This window comes from Pseudochaenichthys georgianus, chromosome 3, assembly GCF_902827115.2.
Source record: "Pseudochaenichthys georgianus chromosome 3, fPseGeo1.2, whole genome shotgun sequence".
Lineage (NCBI taxonomy): Eukaryota > Metazoa > Chordata > Actinopteri > Perciformes > Channichthyidae > Pseudochaenichthys > Pseudochaenichthys georgianus.
This window is the reverse complement of record NC_047505.1, coordinates 10,958,896-10,984,564: the sequence shown is the minus strand read 5'-3', so window position 1 is coordinate 10,984,564 and position 25,669 is coordinate 10,958,896. Positions and strand designations below refer to the sequence as shown.

At 41.7% G+C, this 25,669-nt stretch overlaps 1 protein-coding gene across 1 annotated transcript; it reads right to left on the bottom strand.

Annotated features, from left to right (window-relative positions):
* Window positions 1–3,250: 3,250 nt before the first annotated feature.
* slc7a6os (solute carrier family 7 member 6 opposite strand) lies at window positions 3,251–16,564 on the bottom strand. Its single transcript, XM_034112540.2, has 5 exons — window positions 16,338–16,564; window positions 8,474–8,803; window positions 5,977–6,183; window positions 4,591–4,723; window positions 3,251–4,111 (listed from the first exon to the last, which is right to left on the bottom strand). Exons 1-5 carry the CDS (start codon window positions 16,524–16,526, stop codon window positions 3,984–3,986), a joined length of 987 nt encoding a protein of 328 aa, XP_033968431.1. The 5' UTR covers window positions 16,527–16,564; the 3' UTR covers window positions 3,251–3,983.
* Between the last annotated feature and the right edge of the window lie 9,105 nt (window positions 16,565–25,669).

Here is a 25,669-nt window from a genome sequence, read left to right as displayed (position 1 = left end):
GTCCCTCAGTGGCAGCCATGATAAGTGCCGTTCGAATTCTCTAGAGAGAATGATAGGAAAGGAGGTTTCAAACTTCCTTTATAACCTCCTTTAGCTTAGGAACCACTGGACCTCCCTAACCGACAGGAGAAGCGAAAATGCTGCCCCACAATGCATTGCAGCCGCAGCATTTGCCGTCACTCAACAGTCGGCCGTTCACGGAAACAACCGATTATGACCGAGAAATGATATCATGAAAGTTACGGTGCGTATTAAGCATTTTAAAACATAGGTGGTAAGTTGCCAAAGTGCTTTGTTTTGAACGTTCATCAGTATTATAATCAAAAAGAGAAATATGAACGTTAGTTTTCACTGAAGTTATCAAATAAAGTCAACATTTCAGTCTTTACTGAGCTGTGTGGGGTTTGTTCAACTTTTAAAAGATGTTTGAATGGTGATATACACAGTGATAGATGTTAAGGACTAACGTTTATAATAAATACATCTGTATTGATTTTAAGATCTTTAGTTCATACAATCATACGTAGGCCTATTGGGATCATTTGTATTAATGTGGACCGGAGGGAGAGGGGGACGAGCAGAAGTTTCACTTTCCTTTTGTATTTCAATTCCAACTTTTGGTCATGAAGAATATGTTTCTCTGTTGTCCCCGTTCATAAAGCAAAGCAGCAGCATCAGAGCACGGTGCAGAGTCTCTAGATGAGTTCACAGTAGTCCCTCGTTCTTATTAAACATCCATGTTGTAGTCCGCTGTATAGAAAACTGTGGTTTCCCCACAGCAGCAGACGCACACAATGACGTCCGCTGGCGCATCATAAACACGTCGGATAGTGAAAGTGCATTCGGATTTTCTAAAGTACCGCAGTCTCTTCTCCTAAGTCCTTTTGAATTCTCCTATCCACTATCCCTTAACCCCGTGACGTTTCACTCAGAGGTCAAGGAATAGACGATAGGGTTAGAACTTAGGAGCTGATTTTTAAACTATCCGACTGCAGCCCTAGTGAAATTGCTTGCAGATAGAATGAAACGCGTCCCGTTTCCCGGAAGTCATTTTTTCACTGAAAGGCAGGAAGAACTCCCCCTTTGTTTATCCTGTTTTAAAAAAAAAAATCTAATGAATAATTTCCCTGTCTAGGACAATCAAGGGAGAAATTACATAGCACGATGTCTCCTCAAGAATCCATTCATATTTTATGATAATTTAAGACCGACAGAAGATTAGTATTTATTTACTTATGAAGACACACTTCTGCCCTCTGCAGGCGGTCAGAGCCTAATACAATATTTTAATATCTGCACAGCACATTTTAGCTATTCAGATTTGCCATTGATAAACAGATGGTACTTTATCATCAGAGACAAATACAATTACTGCTGTGGCCAAACGCTCATATAGGATGTTTGTACTTTTAAACAGTATTATAACAATTATAAACAGTGGTCAAGAAACATAAAATAAAGCAAATAAAAAGAATATGACAGTGAAGAGGAATGAGTGTTGATACTGCATGAGGAATACGTTATATATTATTGGTGAGGTAACCCTTTTAAGTGAGGTGAAGCGTTGATTTTCATTAAATTACATAACATGTTTATCTGCAGCTTACTCTCACATTTGACTAAGCCTTCCTTAAAGTTTGGATGAGAACATGATCACATGTTACTCTCAAGCCTGATAAACATTATACATGACCTTTTTTGTATAGCGATATTCAACGCCTTTACAGCTGCATTCACAGCAAATACTATACAGAAAAGATAAAATGCTAAAAGTAAAAGTCCTGCTTTCACAGTAACGTTACAAAGGTATTAGCTTTAAAATAATCTTGAAACGATAGATATTTTAATGCTGCAGCTCATTTTAAAGACCGTAGGTACTGCTAGGTGGCTCAATAATAAATGGATTTGTATAATCTGAAGAGTAACTAATGATGTCAAATAAATGCCTTGTATAAAGAGTACAATATGGAATGGAAATACTCAAGTACCTCACAATGATCTATAAGTGAAATACTTAAAAGTGGGGTATGCAATTTTGGAGAAACTAGCTCGAGTGCGCAAGAATTTGAAAACAATCTGCCACTTCCTTATAGAGCCCCTCTCCAACACACACGAACGCGCACATGACCAATGAGGGCACGAGATGAGTTTGTGCACAGATGGAAGGCTGACAAGCAGGTAGGCCATCGTTATTTTAGCCGGGCCGGCTCAGATGATTGGTCGTGCTTTTTACAGTACTACGGCTTCCACAGATGAATTTTTAAAAATGTATTCATGGCTATCGGGTTGTTAAGAGCATTCCATTGAAAATAACAAAAACTGTTTCTGAAATCAATTACATACCTCACCTTTAAGTAAATATAAATTGGTTCTAAAAACGAAAACAGCATCTCTGCATCAGGAAAGTGAGGCCCAATCCCAAACCACTCCCTCGACCCTACCCCTCCGTGATGGAGTGAAGTCCGTCTGTAGCCACACTCGCAGCTCAACGAAGCTCCCTCCTGTCAGATGGAGGGAGTAAGTACAGCAGCAAGCTTTGGGACGGCCTCCCCTCTCCGGCACAAACAGGAAGTGCCGTAACTGTATGTAACAACGGTTTCAAATCAGCATCTCTTTGACAAAAAGTTTAAATGAATAACTCAAATAAAACTCCAAACATTTTTCATTGTGCTTCAAAGCTCTTTTAGTTTTAAACCTGTTGTTTATAAGCTTCTTAGTTTTTGCAACGGTCTGTAAATATACACAACTTTATAATAAAATGCACACATTTACCTTTTTCTAGACTAAACACAGGTTTGATCCTAAGTTAAAAACATATGCGGTTATCATGAGGTTTTTAACATCGCAATTTATTAGTAGATGTTTGCTGGAACTACTTGTAAACAGCGTGTTTCCTGACGGACACACACAGCGTGACTCCGGTCTCAAGTCAGCACCGCTGCAGACTCGCTGTTTGAGGGCTTGATAGACCACTCCCCCTCCACACCGCTCCACACTCGTTGCTTTGGAACAGCCCTCAATATGGCGGACCCTCCGCGTGAACGCGCAAACGGAGGGGTAGTGTGTAGGGGGCGGTTTGGGAATGTGCCTGAGACCAAACCGCTCGGATCAGCACCTCCACGCTGAGCATGCTGGGAAAATGTCATTTTATTGAAACAAAATGTAGCAGATTATCGGATTGCATACTTTCTTTGGATTTTGATCTTTTAAAAAGGTTTGAAGTGTGTTTTTTTTTCATGTAGGAAAAATGTACACTGAGATGTTTAAAGTTTATTTCAAAGCTTTCTTTTTATACACATCTACATATTTACAAAAAAATTAAATTCAACAAGCATCCAAGCAATCTGAGCTTCAAGGGGGAATTTCTGAACCATCTCACACACCCACAACAAAACATATGCGTCACGCTTTCACATTATGCAGAAAATTCTAACACAGTTATACCTACACACACACACACACACACACACTACCATGCACAAAACGCTGCACCCTAAACTGCAACCACGCGCGGCCCGTCACGCCTCACTTACACAGTGTTAACAGCACAAAGCATACAAGGCATATCACACTAATGTGCAACAGTTTAACACACATCCACATTGGACAAACACCCACACACAAGTTCACTCCACCAGTTAAAAAAAAGAAAGACACTCTGGATCCTCCAGGAAATAACGCACACTGCTCCACCCTCTGTCGGAGAGGGGGGGAAGAATACTTGATATATGTATAGATCTGAATGACTCCATTGTGGGAGCTTTTTGGCATTTGCATATGAAATGTACTTTTTGTTAAGTTATGAGGAGGTTTCCAGCCAATTGAAACCTGGTTGGTGCTACACAAGTAATGCTACACGTTAATACCTGTGTCCTGGTTCCTTTAAAGTGTGTTCGCCCCCCCCTCTCAACTCAAGAGGTCTGGAGTTTGGTGATATTTGTGGAGAGGGCGTTGGGAAGATCCACAGACGGGTGCGGGTTAGATCAATCGGAATTATATTTATCTCCATCATCATCCTCGTTGTCATCTTCACCCCGCAGCTCCTGCGCCACCTCCCTCTGGTAGAGCCCCCAGCTCCTCCGGCTGTACGAGTGCTCATCCTCCGCGTAACCTGCACACATGAGACAAGGATCGGATGTAACGAGCCGCACCACTTGGGTTTCAAAGGTCAAGCTAAACCAACAAAGGTCGGCACATATCTTTGATAAGTAACTGCACAGCTGAGTTAACAAGGGAGGGGATTTTCAAACTAAAAGCTCAGAGTGTAACCAGACACAATCTTTTTCAACAGGAACAATTCAACAGGGCCTCATCGACATTATCTTCACAAATAAAACAAGAGAAAAGGACTCCTAAACGCTGGTGTGGGGCAGTCGTTTCTTATCACTGGGAATTCTACAGAAAAAAAAACATGTACTAATTCACTAAAGTTACAGAACAATGACTTGTGGTGTCCTCTCACTGTGATGTTGATTTACTTTGATACCAGGTCAGACGACCATTTTGAAAAAGGAAATGAGGGCTTTGGCCATGAAGCGTTAAGAAAGAGCCCGTGATAACCGACACATTAATGACTGCAGAACTCCGTACCGCCATAGCGCTCCTCCCGGTCGCTGTCTGCGTCACTGCCCTCATCGGGGTAGTCGTTCCTCCAGTTGCCTTCCTCGTTCTCATCATCCTCATCTTCAAACACCTCCTCTTCATGCACCACTTGGTCAGGAACCTGCGATAACAACAAGCAGTTTATACAAAGTCTATTCACTATTGGCTTCTTTCTCCTTACCAAAGTGTGTGTAATAATAATAATAATAATAATAATAATAATAATAATATGGACTTAAATATTTTAAACTAATTAAGCAAGACAATGCTCTCACTTTTGGTTATATTGTCCAAAATGTGTAATAATAATAACATTAAAAAGATAAATTAATTGAATTAGCCATTTAACTAAATTAACAATTTTGGATGGTCTCTTTGTAATTAATATTCTAAGAAATGTAAAGAAACTTTTATAAAAACAATCCTGCTAATGTTTTGGGCCAAATGAGAATGCAGGTCTTGTCACCTACAGTTGAGCATGCTTCTTTCTGAAGGCAGTTTCTGCCACATGCTGGTCCCTTATGAGACAGCACGTGGTACAGACTGGCCGACAGTAGCATTTGGCTGCAGCAAACATGTGACCCGCCCTATCAAAAGCACTCATCCCGAGAAATAGATTTTTGTTGGTCGATTTTAAACGAGAATATTTAACTGTCGACATTATCAGACAATGAAAATATGTTTGCAGCCCACCAACTTTCTTCTTAGCGGCCTTCAATCATTTCAGTAAACAACAAACAAACTAGATCAATATAATGGATGTGAACAATAAGACTTTAACATAATGGAAAGGGACGGCCTCATAACTAAACAAACTGTGGTCATGTTTAGAGGGAAGTTCTCAGCCTGGAGCCCACTCTTTCAAAAGCTCTGGTTAATCATGTCAAGGCCTTTCTCCTCAGTGGTTTGTTCAGATCAGATTATGAGACATACTTTGCTTGGATTTTGGAAAACAAAAACTAAATGTACAAATATTTTCTTAAGTAAATCATCTTTTCCGGTCATAGCAATCAGATCACAGGTTCAACCCCAGCTGCCACCATGAAGTGTCCTTGGGCTAGATACGTAACCCCAAATGGCTCTTAGAGGCTGTACAGCTTTAAAGTGTTTGCAAGTCACTTTGGAGAGGTGTCAGCTCATTACCTTCAATGTATGATGTTAGGAAGCATGTGACTGGTTTTGATAGAGCAAGTTGCATGTGAGCGGACTGCAGGGTAGGCAGAGACGGTCAGCTGACCCTCCTGATTCTCCACATAACAGTTTGATAGCAGGTGTGAAGCCTCACCGTGTCTACTCTCTACTTCACCCATGTCTTCATTCACTCACTGCGAGTTCAGCACTCATTCATCTGTCCGTCCATCCATCCACACACACCAGTTCTCCCTCGTCGGCGTAGGCCCTGACGGACAGGATGTCCTGGATCCACCCTGCCGTCACCGTTTCCTGGTAGTACAGGTCGTACACGTAGTCGTCCTCCTGCTCGCGGTGATCCCCCCCCACTTTATCTCCAGCGATGCTCAGGCGCTCCCGCAGCATCTTGGTGTTGTTACACAGGATGGCCTCTGGGTCTGAGGACAGGCTCTTTAGAAATACAAAGAGACAACATAAGTCACTACACAGGTCGGCAATGTTAGCATCGGCAACTAATTATTTGAAGGATAAACTAACAGATGAACGAAGGCAGTTAGTACTTTATGCAATTGAAGGATTTTCTTGTTACCATGTGTCACAGAAACACACATCTATTCTTGATCCTCAAACAGTATTTCATTTAATAAGTTGCTAAATATTTACCGTTTATTCTGGTTTAAGAAATTGACTTTGAAAATGTATTGAAGATTTTTGTTATGAACTTTCACTGTTGATGGGCATCTTATCCTGGCTTATTGACATTCATAAAATGGAGTATAATGGAGGGAAGATTGATTCGGCTATTTTGCACCTTTTACAACTCTTAGGACTTATTTATTTCAGTGAGGTATATTCAAGTGCTGGCATGTTGAATTATGATTCAATTCATTGGGCCCAATGGCCTCACATGAGCACGTACCCATAGCTGTGGAATCTCAGCTATATAGCCGGGGCTCAACGCTAACTTTTAAAAGTGGTTTCCAGGCATCAGCTTTTGGACGCTGAGACACAGTTTCTTGAAAAAAACCAACATTTGAGGACAGCCCTAGTGTGAATATATATATATATATATATATATATATATATATATATATATATATATTAGGGCTGTCAAACGATTACAATTTTTAATCAGATTAATCACAGCTTAAAAATTAATTAATCATGATTAATCACTATTCGAACTATGTCCAAAATATGCCATTTATTTATGTATATTGTGGGAATGGAAAGATAAATGAAAGAAGGCGGATATATCCATTTAACATACAGTATCTATGTTTATTATAACATTTTTCTGCGTGTCAAAATGAAAGACAGCCCACACACCTATCAATCATCAAACCGTGGGGTCTTAATTCATTACGTGTTGATTTCTATCAACGGGGGAGTACTTCAGGAAAGTCGACAGGGGGGGGGCGGCTAGTGGAGTACTTCGTGACCACAGAGTGTGAACGCTGTGATCAGCTGTTTTAGCGCAGTTCTCCAGTGAAGAGGGGAGTCTCCCTCCGCAGCCGGTTGGCGTAGTTTTGGCACAATTCCGTTGTACAGACCGACGTTAACAGCAGCCCTGTCTGTGCACACGGAGACCGACTCTGTCGTCTGGTGATCTAACCGCCTTCTGGAAAAGCTTCACAAGTACGTCGGTACGCAAATGCGCTTTGTGACACAAGTGACGCTACGCATTTCAGATTACGCACATAACCTGCGTACCAGTTAGTTATGTGCACCCCTGTACCAGAGCCATATTATTACTATTATATGGCTCTGCCCTGTACTACAGCAAAAGTATTCTCCGTCGGGACTTCCTGCAACAACACCACGCCGTTATCTTGATTCTGATTGGCCAGAAGACATTATCAAAGATGTTCTATTGAGAAGACGATCACTACGTGACAAAAGTTTTCAAAACCGTGGCTACTGAAATCAATCTTACTAACTGCTGTCTGTGCAATTTACTCCGCGCGAGTTGGCAGACTTTATTTTGCTTACTTTAACATCATTTTTCATGGTGGGGCTAAGCCATTTCTTGGTATGGGTGTAGCCTACCCCAGCCATACCCTGGCGCTGCCACTGGTGGCACGTATGGGGCGGGCCATTCTGCACATGCGTTAAATATGCAACGCAATTAATTCAAAAAATTAATTACCGCCGTTAAAGCGATAATTTTGACAGCACTAATATATATATATATATATAGTAATGTCAGAGGTTTTCTTTTGTGTTTAATTATTTATTTAAAGGGGACCTATCATGCAAAATGCACTCTTGTATCCATGAATATGTGTCCCCGGTGTGTCAGGGAACTCACCAAGTGTCAGAAAACACAACCCTCTCTTTTCCTCCATACCCAAATCTCTAAAAACGGGGCTGCAACGTGGCTGATTATTATTTGAATTGTTCTGATGTCAGAAAAGGGGTGCTCCCCCTATATGGGCAACTCTCCACCTATCAGGGGAATGAGAGACCGCTGGAAAGCGCTGTAGTACATATGACAGGCCTGTAAGTGGCGCTGTAGTCTGCCACAAAAGCAGAATCAGCCCTTGCAAAAACAGGGCTGGAAAAGAGCAAATAGATCGAAATGAGGCATGGCTAAAATGCAGGATCTGTTTGGTATTTAAAAAAAAAAATTCACAGACATGTTTTATATTATAGGTATGGCCCTACAATATACGTTTCAAATATAGCATGATAGGTCCACTTTAAGCTTTGTTGCCAGCTAAAATACAGTTCAACTCACCTTGCCTGAAGATTTGTCCTGGTTCTCGTCATCCTCATGAAGGAGGTCGACCACCTGGATGGCACCAAGACCCAGACATTTGTCCTGCTCTTTCCCAGAATCCTCTCCGCCCTCTGAAGCTTCTGTCAGGGGTGCTTGCTGCTCTGCTGGGGCCGGCAGCCCTGTGCGGTGGCTGGAGAGTATCCTGTAGCGTTCCTCGCTCCGGGTGCTCCACTTTGTGCTCCGCAGGTCCCCCAGTATCCGCTGTGTACTGGCAGCAGAGGGCCGCAGAGCATGGGCCATGCGGGGCCGAGCCAAAGCCTGTCGCACCTGTGTCTGCACTGGAGCATCCTGGTGAAGAGGACAAAAGGTGAGAATTTACAGATATTAAACCCGGAAATACAAAGAAATGTGATTTTCCTGCCTAGAAGTTTAAGGAAATGGCAGGTATCAACACATTTCACCAAACTCAATCCTCACTACACCACCAAGAACACACACTTTCTCAAAATGTCAGTGAGCAGAACTACACTGACCAGTTAGCATGTTGCTATACAAGTAAAAAGCAGAAATTAATTTCACTTGTAATACTTGCAGACCTTGTAATATACCAAAATATGTTTACCAATTAAGCTAATGTTACTCAGGGCTGCCAACCCTCACGCATTGAGTGTGAGAGTCACGCAATTAACCCATATCTCACGCCACACTTGCCTTTCCTCACGCTAAGTTTTCGTCCAAAATAAATGTATATAAAAATAAAGTGAAGGAACAGCAAACCGAGCGGTCTACGAAATGAGACGGTCTTCTGGCTTAGTTCAGTAAAGTTGGAACGATATTGGGAGATTCTGATTTCACGGATCAATAACTCATGAACAAAACTTTATTCAGATACAAATGACGTCTCCTAAGTACCGTGGTAAGGTTGACAACGAACTACAATCACATTTGATCAAAAAAAGCCAATACGCGCCGTCCTCCGAGCTGAACACATTACATTGGTCTCTATCCGCCGCAGGAGATGAAACGAGTGCTCAGGGACCGTCTGCAAAGTGCAACACTGATGGAGATCGGCCGATACTCACTCTCTACCGATCGATCGGTGCTCTCTAAACATGCCGATCGCGAGAGCCGATCGCATGACATAAAATACATGACACTTTTCTCTGTGTGCGGCAAAACAAGCTCGCCAAAATGGCTTCACCGGTCTGCCATTATTTTAAGGTGTCCGAAAAAGACAGTAAAATAGCGGTATGCAACGTGTGTGAAGCAGAAATCCTGCAGCTCCGCCCGTCGGACCGGTGAGCGGAACGAAACACACACACAGGGAGAACCAGACATTTCCTCATATTCCAAACGAGAAATTACGGTAGCAAATCACCCGGTTCTTTACGACCAGAACTATTAACGGGATACAAACCGGAGGAACCAGGCATGGAGGGAGGTGGCAGAGACAGTGGGTGAAACTGGTAGGTTTTCGCCTGTTTGGGGAGTTTATATATATATATATATTTATTTATTTATTTATTTATTTATTTATTAGGGGTGTAACGGTACACGTACCGAAATTATTCGGTACGGGCCCTTCGGTTCGGTACACGTGTGTACCGAACGAATATAACGTTAAACGTAAAAAATTGAGAACGTGAACAACTTCTTGGAAGTAATCGCAGGTGCTGCGTCGCAGCATTCAGAGTAATTTGCTCCCATTGTGTTCAACGCGTCATAGAGCGAGCAAGTCCTTTCATTGGACGAGCTGGTCAGAGGGATGCGTTCAAATGTGGTCAGTAATTTGAGGAACTGTCGAAATGGCGACCGCAGATAAAGTTGAGCTCGAAAATCCTCCAGCATCATTGAAGTCTCCGGTTTGGGAACATTTTGATTTCGCAGTTACGTACAAGGATGACGGACAGAGACAGGTGGACCGAACCAAAGCTGTTGGTCGGCATTGTTCAACTAAAATTGGTTACGCGGCTGGCAATACATCAAACTTGCACACTCATTTGAAAAGGCATCACCCGAACGTGAATATCACCGGTACCAAAAGACTGAAGTGCAAACCCAACTCCCGCTCGCATTTAAGCCTCCACCACTCGCAAAAACTTCAGACCGAGCCAAAGCTATTACCAACGGCAAATATCCTTATGTTGCTATGTTAGCAAAGCGCTACCTGGCTGTATCTGCTACCTCTGTCCCGAGCGAGAGGGTGTTCTCCACAGCAGGAGACATTGCTAGTGCCAGCAGATCTGCCCTTTCGGCAAGCAATGTGGACAAGTTCATTTTTCTTTAAAAAAACATGAAAATACAATGACAAGCAAGTCATAATGTCAAGCTGGCTGCTTAGGTACTAGTACAGTAAAGTTCAAATACAGATTATTTCAGTTCATCGAAATGCTGCACCTTAATGTTTATTTTATTATATTTTGCATTTATTTGAGTGAATATTCAGTTTAATAATAATTAAAAACCCAAAACTAATAGTTTATGTTTTGTGAGTACTAGTACAGTAAAATTCCAATACAGATTATTTCAGTTCATCGAAATGCTGCACCTTAATGTTTATTTTATTATATTTTGTATTTATTTGAGTGAATACATTATTCACAGTTTAATAATAATTAAAAAAATATATATTATGTTTTGTGATAATTTTTTCTGCTGTACCGAAAACGTACCGAACCGTGACCTAAAAACCGAGGTACGTACCGAACCGAAATGTTTGTGAACCGTTACACCCCTAATATATATATATATATATATATATATTTATTGAACTTTAAAACAAAATAATATTTTATCAATAAACAAGATCAACAAATATATTGGAGCGCACTTCCAAAACCATACTAAACATATATTATTAATATGATAAATAAAAATAAATTAGACCAAAATAAATTAAATCAAATATGATGCAGTGCACTGTCACAACCTACTGAAAACTCCTTAACATATAGCCAACATTTTGGTAAAACATATTCAACATATTCCGCTCAGTTAAACGTTGAAGGCTGGCCAACCGTCATGGTCCAGAAGTAACAGGAAATAAATGTTGAACTACAATTTAAGATCAAATAAAAATGTTTAGGCCACCATGGCAAATGCTGGTAGGGCTGCTCATGTCATCTCTTAAAGATTTTTTGCAAGAAACACCAGCCTGTTGACATGGTCTGGTTTCAGAGATGAGCGCAGGCAGGTGACAAGCCACCTGTACTGAAGACCCTCAGCCACGCCCCGACACATGGGGTGACGCCGGCCAATCACAAAGCTTTGATGCGTTCAAGTGCATTATTCTGGCACAGGAAGATTATGTTACAGGACATTAACGATAAAACAGATTATTGTTGTTCTATTTTTAGACACATCTCACGATCGACTGGTTGGGCACCCCTGGGCTAGACCATAGGTCCGTTGTGGTCGCAAAGTAGTCAGCTGAAGCCACATCTCTCTCAACTTCCCCACGGCATTCATATAGTGCAGGCAGCGCAGACCTGCTGAAATAATACCGAGACGGCATCGCGTAACGCTTGTCCAACGTGTTGACAAGTTGCTTAAAGCCCTGGTTGCTAACAGTGCTAACTGGGCACATATCTTTAGCGATGTGAAATGTATCTCCAGGTCTCCCTTGAAAAAGAGATCATTGATCTCAATGGGATTTTACCTGGATAAATAAAGGTTTTAAAAAAATGTTTAATTGTAAAGACAAAGTACTTTCAAATAGTGGAAATAGTTTTACCCTTCTTTTTAACGAGTTGCTGCTCTTGTTCTGACATTTTAGCTCGCGCTGAACACTCACAACACATGTCACTCGCACGTGGCCGAGTGGGCTTTTAGGGAGGGGCGAAAGCGCACCCAGCAAAATAATCGTATTTTGTCAATTATGCTGTTTTCATAATCGTCGCAAGCCATAATCGTAATCGCGATTAAAATACGATTAATTGCACAGCCCTACCACACACCTATCAATCATCAAACCGTGGGGTCTTAATTCATTACGTGTTGAATTCTATCAACGGGGGAGTACTTCAGGAAAGTCGACAGAGGGGTGGAGTACTTCGTGACCACAGAGTGTGAACGTTGTGATCAGCTCAGTTCTCCAGTGAAGGGGGGGGGGGGGGGGGGGGGGAGTCTCCCTCCGCTGCCGGTTGGCGTAGTTTTGGCACAAGTCCGTTGTACAGACCGACGTTAACAGCAGCCCTGTCTGTGCACACGGAGACCGACTCTGTCGTCCGGTGATCTAACCGCCTTCCGGAAAAGCTTCACAAGTACGTCGGTACGCAAATGCGCTTTGTGACACAAGTGACGGTACGCATTTCAGATTAGGCACATAACCTGCGTACCAGTTATGTGCACCCCTGTACTACAGCAAAAGTATGCTCCGTCGGGACTTCCTGCAACAACACCACGCCGTTATCAAAGCTGTTCTATTGAGAAGACGATCACTACGTGACAAAAGTTTTCAAAACCGTGGCTACTGAAATCAATCTTACTAACTGCTGTCGGTGCAATTTACTCCGCGCGAGTTGGCAGACTTTATTTTGCTTACTTTAACATCATTTTTCATGGTAGCGCTAAAACATTTCTTGGTATGGGTGTAGCCTAGGGCTGTGCATCTTCACTGGTCTCACGATTCGATTACGATTATCCTGTCAACGATTCGATTCGGTTCGATATCCCGGTGCATCACGGTGCATCACGATTCATACCAATGCGTTGCATCCTCAATTTTCTATATTACTGCACATGGCTTATTTTTCATCAATGCATACATGCAGTAAATACATATGAACTCTTTTTATTATTTAGAAAGTGCTTCAGAAATCAATAACATAAATGTCTTGACATTAATTTATAAACCAAAATAAATGAATTGTATAGGTCTAGCCTCCGTGTGTGAAGTTGTTCCATCCTCAAAAACAAAAAGCTAATGCTTCTGCAGTCTAGCTGCAGCTTCTAGCAACAGTCTTCTGTTAAGAAAGGACACTGAATGTCCTGAATGAGGCATCACACACAGGACTTGAGTCTGAACACAGCAGACAACAGGAGTATTTACAACAGCATATACAAACAAAAATAGTGCATGTGGGTGCACACTTACATTCTCTGTCTTACTGTTACATAAATCCCATGAATGTATGAGATTAAATTAGCTTCATTATATCTCAGTGATTAAGTGAATAATAAAGTTTCTATCGGGTCACTATCAGCATGTCACTCATTATTTTCAGGGAGGGGGCGGGGCTTGGAGGAACGGAGAGGAGACGGTGATCGCGGAAGCTTTTTTCCTCCTGCCTTCACAAACTTTACACACGTATATATCGTCTGAAAATTGCTAGAGGACATTCATACTTTGCAATCCAAGACTTAATTAAATCCACCAAAAACCTGACATGATTGTAACGCGATTATTTTTGAAAAACATAAATCCCTGTCACACTCCGTGTCGCTGCGGCTCAGAGACACAGGGACCCTGTGTCTCTGACACGGAGTGATTGAGAGCGGGTCCTTCTGCTGTCGGTTCTGGACTGGTGTTCTTGTGTTGGTGGATAAAGCAGACTGCTCCGTGTTGCTGCTCCGCTGTCACGTCTGTTCCCTGATCTCTGCGTCACCGACCGATTTGATATTAAAGTGACAGAAAAAACGTTATAGTAAAGCCGCGGCCGGAAAATCAGGAAGCAACGTTACTACTCTATAACCGATTATCTTCCGTCACTGCATCGAGACCGAATCGTCCACGTCCGCATCGCAATGCATCGTACAAACGATTATTTTCAACACCCCTAGTGTAGCCTACCCCATTCATACCCTGGCGCTGCCACTGGTGGCACGTATGGGGCGGGCCATTCTGCACATGCGTTAAATGCGTTAAATATTTTAACGCAATTAATTCAAAAAATTAATTACCGCCGTTAACGCGATAATTTTGACAGCACTAATATATATATATATATATATATATATATATATATATATATATATATATATTGCTCGCATAAAATCCCCGGGGTTTTCTGCTTTGTATGTCGGGGGTGGGAGATTCGGTTGTTGGTCGCAAAAAATCCCCAAGCTTTCAGACACGCCCAGCTCCAAGCTTTTCGAAAAGCTGCTGTGTGGACGTACCGTAAGAGTTAGACCTAACACACTTAGCTATTTTATCTACCTCTGGAACAAGCTAAACTAGTTATTATAAATATATGTATTTTTCATTGTCGGGTCACTCATTACTGGATCAGTGAGCTGCATGAGATACGGACAGGCTGTCAGGGGAGAGAGGAAAAGAGAGCGCTTCCGCTAATTTCTCCCGTGTTATTATCCAAAGTGAATGTAAACTTGAATAATGTACATAATTTGAATGTAATAATTAAGTTGATTGTTGTTTGTGGAAGCTCCAGTGAATGAGCATTAACTGAGTTTTAAACATCACTTTAAATGGAAGATTTAAAGTGATGTTTAAATCTTTCATTTAGGCCCCGCCCACTTGATCGGATCAGCGATCGGTATCGGCCGATACTGATTCCGGCGATCGGCCCCGAAATTGGCGATCGGAGCATCCCTAATAATATTCAATCACCATTACAGTATATTGCTACCAAACTCACTACACACATCAATAGTCTCCTGGTGGTCATACTACAGCAGAGAGTTTGGAAGAAATGCTTTTGAATAATATTGGGGAATATTTATAATGTAACATCTTCAATAACTATGGCATCATCTTCAATAGCTTTACTATTATACAGTGTATTTCTACCAAACTCACCATTTGCATTGTTGTTGTTAGCACCTGGTTAGCTTAACGGATATTAGAAGCTGTTTCTCAAACAATGAGAGGGAGAGCTCTCTGCTGTCAGACTGAGAGATAACTACAGCTCAGTGAGGTAAGGGACTCTGGTTAACTTTTGTCTAGTTATCTCAGTGGGTCTCAAAACGGTTTGGTCACCATTTAGGAGAATAAATGAAAAACAGTTATGAAATACTATATGACCGTAAAACAAGAATACAGTTTAAAAGGTGAGTGAGTTGTAAAATATCCATAAAGAAAAAGAAAATCTGTGTACAGGTCTGTTTCATATGGGTGTTGAGAGATGTATCCTTAAATAAATGTTGCTCTCAAAATGAACCAGGTTGATGCATTTAACTTCAATATTTAAAAAAGAAATCTTCCCGGGGGAGCATGCCCCCGGAGGTAAGGACCCGCCCCACTTATAAAATAGCACCTCTGCTTACACCTATATGCCATTGTATATGCTGTGAGAGCTGATTATCGAGCCTTCATTGTAAGAGTCGCGGGTACACTGTCTGTGTATGTGCGTAATCCACTGTAGCGCCCGGTACATTAATGGGAAAACCTAGTTTGTACATGTGCAATATATTTGTACACATGAACGTTTCTTTTTTCGCTTCACCAAAAAAAAATCGCTCCAAACTGAACTCAAATGTTGGCAGCCCTGTGTTACTTAGCTTATGTGATGGATGAGATATATGTTTGACACTGTGTATTCAAATTTATTATTCTACTACGACAGCTTCGACTGATGTCATGTCATTTTTCGAGGCCTGTAAATACGTCACAACTTCGTTTAACATCAACAAAGTGAGCTAACGGTTGAGGAGGCTAATGTAATTTGAGTCTGATGTAAGGCTAATGCTAAGCGCTGCCTTAACTGTGTATCATGCTACCAACAAATAGCATACAAGGCGCGTTGTTTTTCCAGCAAGTACCAACATTGTAGTTTTTTTTAATTATTTGTCCTGTATTAGATAAATGTACTATGTCTGAACGCTTATACCGACACGCTTATTAACGTTTATATTCGGTTTCCCCGGCAGCTGCGTTGACGTTAGCCTGCAGCGCTAGGTTAGCTAGTAGCAGCGGGCCTCTCACCTGTGTCGCCACCGTCGCCACGAGTTTGAAGACAGAGTTCTCCACCTCGGCTTCATTCGGCTCCGGTACCGTCTCGCCTGAGCTTTGAGACGTCTCCGGTCGGATACGTTTACATGCCAACAGCAGCGCATCTGCGGGGTCAGTCCCCCTTTTCCTCTTGACTCGCAGGATGGTCGTGTTCGGATCCATGTTGTCCCTCTGTCTGAGTTTGTGTCTGGCAGGGAGGAGGAGAGAAACAGGGGATAGCCCCGCCTTTATTTCCGGGTATCACAAACGTCATCAGGATAATAATATTAAATATTCCTCGAAATTAAAGATATTGGTTTATTTGTATCGTACAATTGTATTTATAGGAATGTTTAACATCCATAATATGGGATGTACTGACTGCAAACCAATTTGCTTTCCTGAAAGTGTACTGCTTATAACCTTAGGCTATATAATAATTTAAAACATAAACTAAGACCATGAAAGTATTTTTTTTAATTCTAGATCAGGGGTGTCATCATGCTAAGTTATAAGTAAGCAAAATCTATCAAATGTAGGTACATTAAGCTTGATACTTGAAAATGCTGTAAGAAACACAACAGCCTTCATCACAGCTCTCAGTTGGAATGCTGACAATCTGTTATGCTACGCACACAATTATTTATTATTCCGCCGGGTTATTTTGCGCTGCTTCTTCTCCTACATTGAACATCGCAGAAACTCCGTTTAAACATCAACACGTTCAACTCGGTCGGGAATCAATAGCTATTACTTGTATCATTCATAGCATTCATAATTCCAGAGATACATCCCATAATACATCCCATTTTTAACATGGAAGTCAATGGATAACTTTTCAGACTTCAACAACATTCATGCAACTTCAACTGCTAACTGATCCTTCTTCAACTGATAACTGCTCCCTACTTTCACTCAGGAACCTCATTCCAACTTTAAAATGTCACACATCTTTCTGACATTATTCATCTAACACAACTTTTAAATCGGATTCGTACTTTTAGAGATATTAAACATTGTTCAGACCTTGGTAAAGAGGCCTTCTTCAGATTTTAGAGTAAACCCTACATTCCTGAGACATCATTTTTCATGACAAACGTAGGAAAACATCTCGTAGCTTGAAAGATAAAAAAAATTAAGCAAAACAATTAAACAAAATGCCTCCTTGAGGTCATGAAGTGACAACAACTTTCAACATGTCTCCATTAAAACCCATTGTCAATTCAGCCACAGCACCACAGCAGCCGCACATCTTTAGTTAATCTGCCAAAAAGGCCACATTATTAACCCGAAAGTGCACAAAAAGTACACTTCAGATGCTCAAGTTCCTTGACATGCTTCACGCTTTGAAATTTCACCGATATCTGTTACGGTTCTTCAACAAAACATTCACATGTAACAGGTTTATCTCTCATTCAGAACAATGAAAATGCTCTCCTCTCACTGATCACCATGGAAACCTTTGATCTCTGGACACGTCGTTAGCTCAAATATAAACACCTGTGTCATGGAACACGATGATGTCATAACTCCAACTGACATAATTAGAGCAGCAGACTAATGACGTGGTCACTGGAGTTTAACAGACTGTCTCAGCCTATTATTTTCCGTCTGATGGAGACTTCATGCTGACTTCAACATGTTCCACATATTTTATACATTATTGGTGACGTATGCTTTTAGTTCTAAAGTTTTCAATTCAAATATTCTGCTGCTTTTTCATACATTTAGACTTTTATTTTCTTGTTCTTATTGCACATTCAAGTCCCCTCTATTCATGAACCCTTTAAAGTACTCAGCCACACCACTTATATACCAGGTGCGACTGTTGCTATGTGAGTTAATCTTTCAAATACAAGGTTGCTTGTTTGATTCAAGCTCTTGTAGTCAATATGTCAAGGTAATTATGCTTAACATTTTATCAGCTAACTAATGACACACACTCAGAGGATCTTTATAAACATTTTAAGTATTGCACATCTTTAAACATGACTCTTATAAATCACTTTTAAAACCAGCGATGCACTACAGTGTCAGCTTTTCTAAAATAGAAACTTCAATGGTCACATCTTGACTATTGCAACTCACTCCTCTACGGCATCAGCACTACATCCCTCAATAGACTCCAGCGTGTCCAGAACGCAGCCGCCAGACTCCTCACCAAATCATGGCATCACATCAGCCCGGTCCTCAAAAACTCCACTGGCCCCCCGTTTCACACTGCATCCATTAAAAACTCGTAGTCCTGCAGCATCTGATATTTAAGAAGTGTGTTACATTTGAAAATGGCAGAAAGTCTTGTTGCAATTTCCAGATATTAAAAGAGGTCCTTTGAGTTCCTCTGGTAATTATCAAATAGTAGCAGTTAAGTGAATACTGTTCAAACAATACCTGTGTTTGTGTTTTATATTGATTTATCTGTTTCATCCTTTCATAAATGTGAGGACTAAAATGGCGGTAGACAAAGGGCTGTTAAGGGTTTTATTGCTGTGGGGGAGCTGGAGCAAGAACCCACTGTGGTCTCTGGAATGTGGGGGGGATGTGTGTATGTGTGGAGGCTGCAGAAATAGGAGACAGTGAGTGTCAGAGGTGTTTGTTTGAGATGACTGGAAAAGACGACCAGTTGTCCTTAAACTCCACCCCTTCCTGTATCATTGGTATGAAAGCCTATCCAGCTTTCTGTTCTGCCTCTCTCTTCTCGCGCCACTTGGACCGGAAGGTCGTGGCGGCCTGGGAACAGGGGCCAGGAGTAGGCCTACTCCTGACATTACGCATATGATATGATATGGTTTTGTATGGTAATGTATTGATTGTATTGCATTGTCATATTACCATTAAAGTGGATTATTGTTTAACGGTTAATTGTATGCTCTGGACTCCTTCCTGTAAGATATCAGCTTGTTTAGGGACGCGCGGAGATTTGAAAAAGCGGACCAGTTGTCCATTCATATCTCTAACAAATGGTGCCCCGACGTGTCTGAATAAACAGAGCTGTGGAAGGATTCAGACGACCGGAATGGGTCGGGAACAAACGCTTTCAAACACCTCAGACAATAAGCAGGGCCCTGCAACTACAAATAAGGTAAAAAAAACTTTAGTATTGTCTGTAGGCGTTTCACAGTGTTTTTGAAGTTTAAATGGAATATACAATGCATATTTTACTATGTTAGGAAAGTTATATAAAACACGTGAACGTTGATCGCAAGGTAGACAGAGAGTCCTGCGTGACGAGATATAGAGCGGTTTGGCGTCGATCTCAGGTAGTTTATTCCTGAGTGGCGTGGAAACGGTGCAGTTCGTGGGTTGTGAGGTGAAATTCCTACACGACGAAGCCTGGAAACTCGATATTTCAGATCGAGTCGCCGTTTAAAACTGGGGTTAAATAGCAGACTAAGGCCATAAGCTAAGTGCCAGCGGACTGCTATATGTTCAATTCTTGGGAGGGAACGCAAACGTCACTGAAATTGTGACAGGACCGGCTCTCGTTTCCCTTGTCTGTAAAAATTAATTTGAAAGGCTGACGTGTGATAAAGGGCTCGCATCATTCGTGGTCTTGCTTGTCTGTTGAAATAAACATCACATTATCAAGCTGGACAAACTGTACGGGGAATACATCTGTGTGATTTTTACCTAAACTACTTGTGTGAGCGATTGACAATGCACTCAGAAGAGTGAAGCTCATTTGTGCTCTGCTGCTGCCATCTAGTGGCTGAAAGGGGGGGGAAGCACGTTAACGACGACAATAGACAAGTGAACACATATTAATTAAGTCAGATAAATAAAAGCGAAGTCAATATGGAACATCAGAAGAGTAAAGACAATTCTGAAATTCCAGGGAGTTACCGGCAGCAATGGGAACAGATTAAGAGATTGATTTTAAGTGGAATCAAACAGGGAGCTAAAGAAAAGGCTTGTATATTTAAATAAATAAGCTGTCTGTAGGTTGTCATTGTTGATTAGTAAAGACCTTGTTTTATGTTGGTAAATGTAATGGTACAAGAGCAAGCTATTCATCACAATTGTATTTTTAGGTTATGAATAAAACAAAAAGTAGTAGCCTAAGTGATAAGCAGAAGGGTTTTTGAACGCTTGTCAGTATATGACAGGGGTGTTTATGCCCGCTTCGGTTTTCAATGTGCGCCATCACGTTAAAACAGAGGATTGGTGGCATTTTCAGTTCATTGCTTGCTTCCACACGCCTTCCCCCTCCTTGTCTCTTTCACGACTTTAGTTAATACATTAGAACGATTGTTAACTTGCCGTGTTTCTAGAAATCGAACTCACTGTTCCGGAACGGCCTTTCAAAATAAAAGCCAAAGGCCGCTGTTCGCCAGAGAGGCCTTCACAATAAAACAGTAATTAGCTTAACAATATATTTAACTTATATTATGTCCTTAAATATTGATTTTAATTCATTACAGATCTAACCTGCTTGTAACACAACTTAGATAAACAATTTCAAAAAGAATAGAATAAGCAAGTGGTTAAAGGGGGTTTCCTGTCTGGCTCATTTGATTTAGAACTGAAGTAAGGAAGAATAGTGTTTTATGAGAACGGTCATTCCTCATGGTTTCTAAAGATAAAAAAGAGATTTTACGATGTGGTTTTACTACTTTTAATGGAGTAAAGAATCTGGGTAGACTACTGCCATTGATTTGTTTTAACATTCACATGTTTCAGCATTCCTGACCATATGGACACTCAGCCGTTTTATTTTGTAACCCGTTGGGAGAGAGATTTAAATTGAGTTTTTCTCAGTAGCTGGAATGTGATTACAGCAGCATTGGATAGTTCTGCACCACCTTTTGGGTTCTCTGAATCAGTGTGTTGGTGAAGAGTTGCTCACTGCGAACAGAAGAAGTGTGCAAAGAATGCATCTCTGAGGAGATATTGACATTATGCTTGTGCCTCGTTGTCAAGGCAACAGTGGTGTGAAGAGGTACTGCGGTTTTGGGGGATTTCTGCAGTACAGAGGACAATGTGTGTCTGCCAAGTGATTCCTTCCCTCATCTCAAAGCCAGGGAGAGTTTCCTTGGAGCCCACTGACCAGGGCCGGTCCTAGCTTTTTTGGGGACCCTGCCACTGACTACAGCTGCAGAGGACAATGTATGTCTGCTGATTGTAGCACATTGATCCAGAGGTTCCTTCCCCCTCAGGACATCCCAGTGCAAGAGTTTCATTGATCCTATTGACTACAGCTGCCTGTGCTCATTATGACAAGATCTTGAGACATGCTTGTCTCAGATTGTTCTGGAGGAATGATGCAATGATTTTACGGCATAATTGTGCAAGAGTTTCCCGGTTGGTGGTGTAGTAACCTTAATGCTTAGTGTTTAGATAAGAGGCTGCTTGTTTATAGGATGGTCTGGAATGCTGAAAAGGTTAAAGTTTAATATTCTTGGTTAGCAAACAAGACATCTGATTATTATGTCACACATAATAGTCTTGTTATAGAAACTAGCTATGGGTAAAACGTGTGGTTGTTATACCATTGTTATCATGAACAAAGCATAAATGCGGAAATAGTATCTGCGTAAAGATGAATGGATTTCATATCCTAGAGGGGATTAGTTATTGTGAATACTCCACAAGGTATCTACTAATGTATTGTAAAGAACTTGAATTGACTTGATAAATAAGTGAAGATAAGAAGATGTATTGACCATAAATTAGTCAATTGGTAAATCAAAAATAGCGGAAAAGAGGAGAACTATTAAAGTGAAGTGGAAAATCATTCTGAAACACACTGATAGGAACGGGGGGGGGGGGCATGAAGGAAGTATGCACTGGACTTTTTATCCGTGTGTGAATTTGGTAGTGTTTTAATTTGTTACAGTAGGGAGTAATTGTTGCATGTTCGGACACCCAGAGTTCCACTCACTGTTAAAGAAGGTAACATTGTTCTTTAAGTGCACCAGAATTGAAGATAAATTGATAGAATGAGTTATGGAATACATAGCAGATCTTTACAGATCCTAGTAATGTTTTGACACAAGATAGTGATGTACACAAGTTTCTGAAATAGATCTATTAGTCATTTTAATACTAATTAGGTGTAAATGAATTGCAGTAATAGTACAATAAGGAAGTGACATTTGTTGGCTAACACTTTTCAGGGAATTTGGGAAACCGCTGTTCCAATGAAAAGTTAGAGATATCTTGAACATTATAGTTGTAATTGTGAATTAATAAATGATGGCGCTCCATATATACAGATTTTTATAGACGGAGGATGCTGGCCTGTGCTGGAACGTCTCTGCAGGGCACGACACATGGCCAAAAAGACTGAGACCAACTGACCTTTGACCCTGACCGACAGGGTAACTTGGGAAGGCACTCTCAATGACTGACTCTGAGGTGTACCTGACCAAACCTGACCAAACCTGACTTTACAACCTGACAGTGTGAGTGTGAGTGAGTGTATGTCTGCACCTGATCAGTGCAAGCATGTTTTGGACTAACACATTATTTTTGTGTGATAATAATGTGTGAAATGAGAGGTTTCCTAACATTGCACAAAAGGGGAAACCGTATCTAATCTGCTTGATGATATTTCACTCCCACAGGAGGTGGCCGTTTGCAGAATGTGAAGCTCAAACTAAGACATGAAGATTCTGTTTCTTTTAGGACTGAAAGATGGAGAGAAACACTTACTGGAGTGTTTACTGTGGGAAATGATGGATGTACCTTTGGGAAAAATGTTTGGTATTGTCTTATAATCCATTATGACCTGAAGGTTTTCTTCCCATACAGGTTTTTGTTTACACATGAGATAATGTGTAAAAAAGGGGGAGTGTAAACTTCACAATGTACATTTTTCATTTAGGGACTGAAAGGAACCGGCTGCTCCAACTCCATTGTTCAATCTGACCATTGATTGACAGTTTTAGAATTGACCTGCTCCATATTTGGGGATAACACACTGTTTGATGAATGTTGACATGTCTCTAATATTGATTGAGTTATAGCAAGTAACACAGATAAAGAATCAGTGGCCAAGGGGCTGCTGGGAGAGATGTAAGTCCAGAATGGAATACTGAAGAAGCTGACCTGTGAGTAATGTTTCAACAGACAACATCATGTAACTAGCCTGGTAAAGAAGTAAAAGCCATAGACTTTATTGTTTAGGTCATTATGGGGATATACATTTCATCTACATTTATAATAGAAAGACATTTGATGACAGTTTGTTGGAATTCTGTATTCATTTTTTCAGTAGGATAATATCTAAGCACTGACGGGTAGAAGCAGTATCACCAGGAAGCCATTCACTTTGTTAGTATTGTGATTTTGGTTGTTTTTGAATCCATAACATTAGTGTGTTTCTTTACCAGAAACATTAGCAGTTCAAATCATATTTAGATTTTTAATGGGATCTCAGGGATTTCATTTAAAAATAAACACAGATGCTTGTCAGAAATTCAGAGCTATTGAAATATGTTATTTAGTTCACCTAAAGATGTTGGGGTTCTTATTTAGTTGGCACAGTCCAAGTATTAAGATTCTGAAGCTGCACAATTAATTTAGAAAACCTGTGCACAGACGTCTGTTGTTTTAAGACACCCCACCAACAGGCTCCAAGTGCCCACGCACTGGTGGGTCAAACAGCCGAGGGCCCCAGAGCCCGGAGCGTAGGCTTGAGGGATGTGTATCAGATTTCTCCACACAGGTTGTTGACGCCAAAAGGGGGACCCGAGACGCAGGAGGCTGACTGTCAACCCCAGGCTCTCCGGCCCCGACAGAGTGACCCAGAGGACATCCCATGCCGTCCGCCTACAAGGAAAGGGGGACAACTGGTACCACTGGAGCCAGTGTGCGGTCGGGAAAACACCTGCGAGGACCCTAGACGACATCAGGACGGATCTGGCTCTCGTCATGGAGGTCGACTCGGATGCTGTCATCGGCGGACTGGAGGAGAAAGACCTCGAGGACATCCATCCAGCAGTCATCCCAGGAGGCATCATCATCGGACCGGGGAAGGACCTCGAGGACATCCAGGCAGCAGACGACTTGGAAGCGGCTGGCAGTGGGCTGGGGGACTTGTTGAGGCAGCAGAGGAGTCTACTTCTCTCTGATCAGTTCCACCCGTGAAGGGAAAGCCGCATCTCCCCCTCCCTATCAGCTGTCGTGTGGGCTATTCCTTTTGGGGGGGGGGGGGGCTGATGATTCACCACCAGGAGACCGCTTCTTAGCACTCAGCTGCCCCCTCATGGTTCCTTCACTGCCATGGGAAGTGATGTTCTGTTCCTTCACGATTTCAAATACTTTGGATCTCAGTTTCTGATGATATTGGAGAGGAATGACAATAGTTATGTTTCAAGTGCCTTGTGTAAGTTGCACTCTTTTAGGAGAGTGCAAAAGGGGGATTGCAGCATCTGATAACTAAGAAGTGTGTTACATTTGAAAATGGCAGAAAGTCTTGTTGCAATTTCCAGATATTAAAAGAGGTCCCTTGAGTTCCTCTGGTAATTATCAAATAGTAGCAGTTAAGTGAATACTGTTCAAACAATACCTGTGTTTGTGTTTTTATATTGATTTATCTGTTTCATCCTTTCATAAATGTGAGGACTAAAATGGCAGTAGACAAAGGGCTGTTAAGGGTTTTATTGCTGTGGGGGAGCTGGAGCAAGAACCCACTGTGGTCTCTGGAATGTGGGGGGGGGGATGTGTGTATGTGTGGAGGCTGCAGAAATAGGAGACAGTGAGTGTCAGAGGTGTTTGTTTGAGATGACTGGAAAAGACGACCAGTTGTCCTTAAACTCCACCCCTTCCTGTATCATTGGTATGAAAGCCTATCCAGCTTTCTGTTCTGCCTCTCTCTTCTCGCGCCACTTGGACCGGAAGGTCGTGGCGGCCTGTGAACAGGGGCCAGGAGTAGGCCTACTCCTGACATTACGCATATGATATGATATGGTTTTGTATGGTAATGTATTGATTGTATTGCATTGTCATATTACCATTAAAGTGGATTATTGTTTAACGGTTAATTGTATGCTCTGGACTCCTTCCTGTAAGATATCAGCTTGTTTAGGGACGCGCGGAGATTTGAAAAAGCGGACCAGTTGTCCATTCATATCTCTAACAGTCCTCACTTACAAAGCCCTCCTCATCTGGCACCCCCTACCTCACTGACCTCCTCATCCTCTACCAACCACCCCGGTCCCTCAGATCCACCTCAGCCGGTTTGCTTTCCATCCCCAAGGCCAAACTCTGGAGCTTCGGGGACAGATCCTTCTCTGTGGCAGCCCCAAAGCTCTGGAACTCCCTCCCCCAAGACCTCCGTGAGTCTGAGTCCCTCACCCTGTTCCAGTCCCGCCTCAAAACCC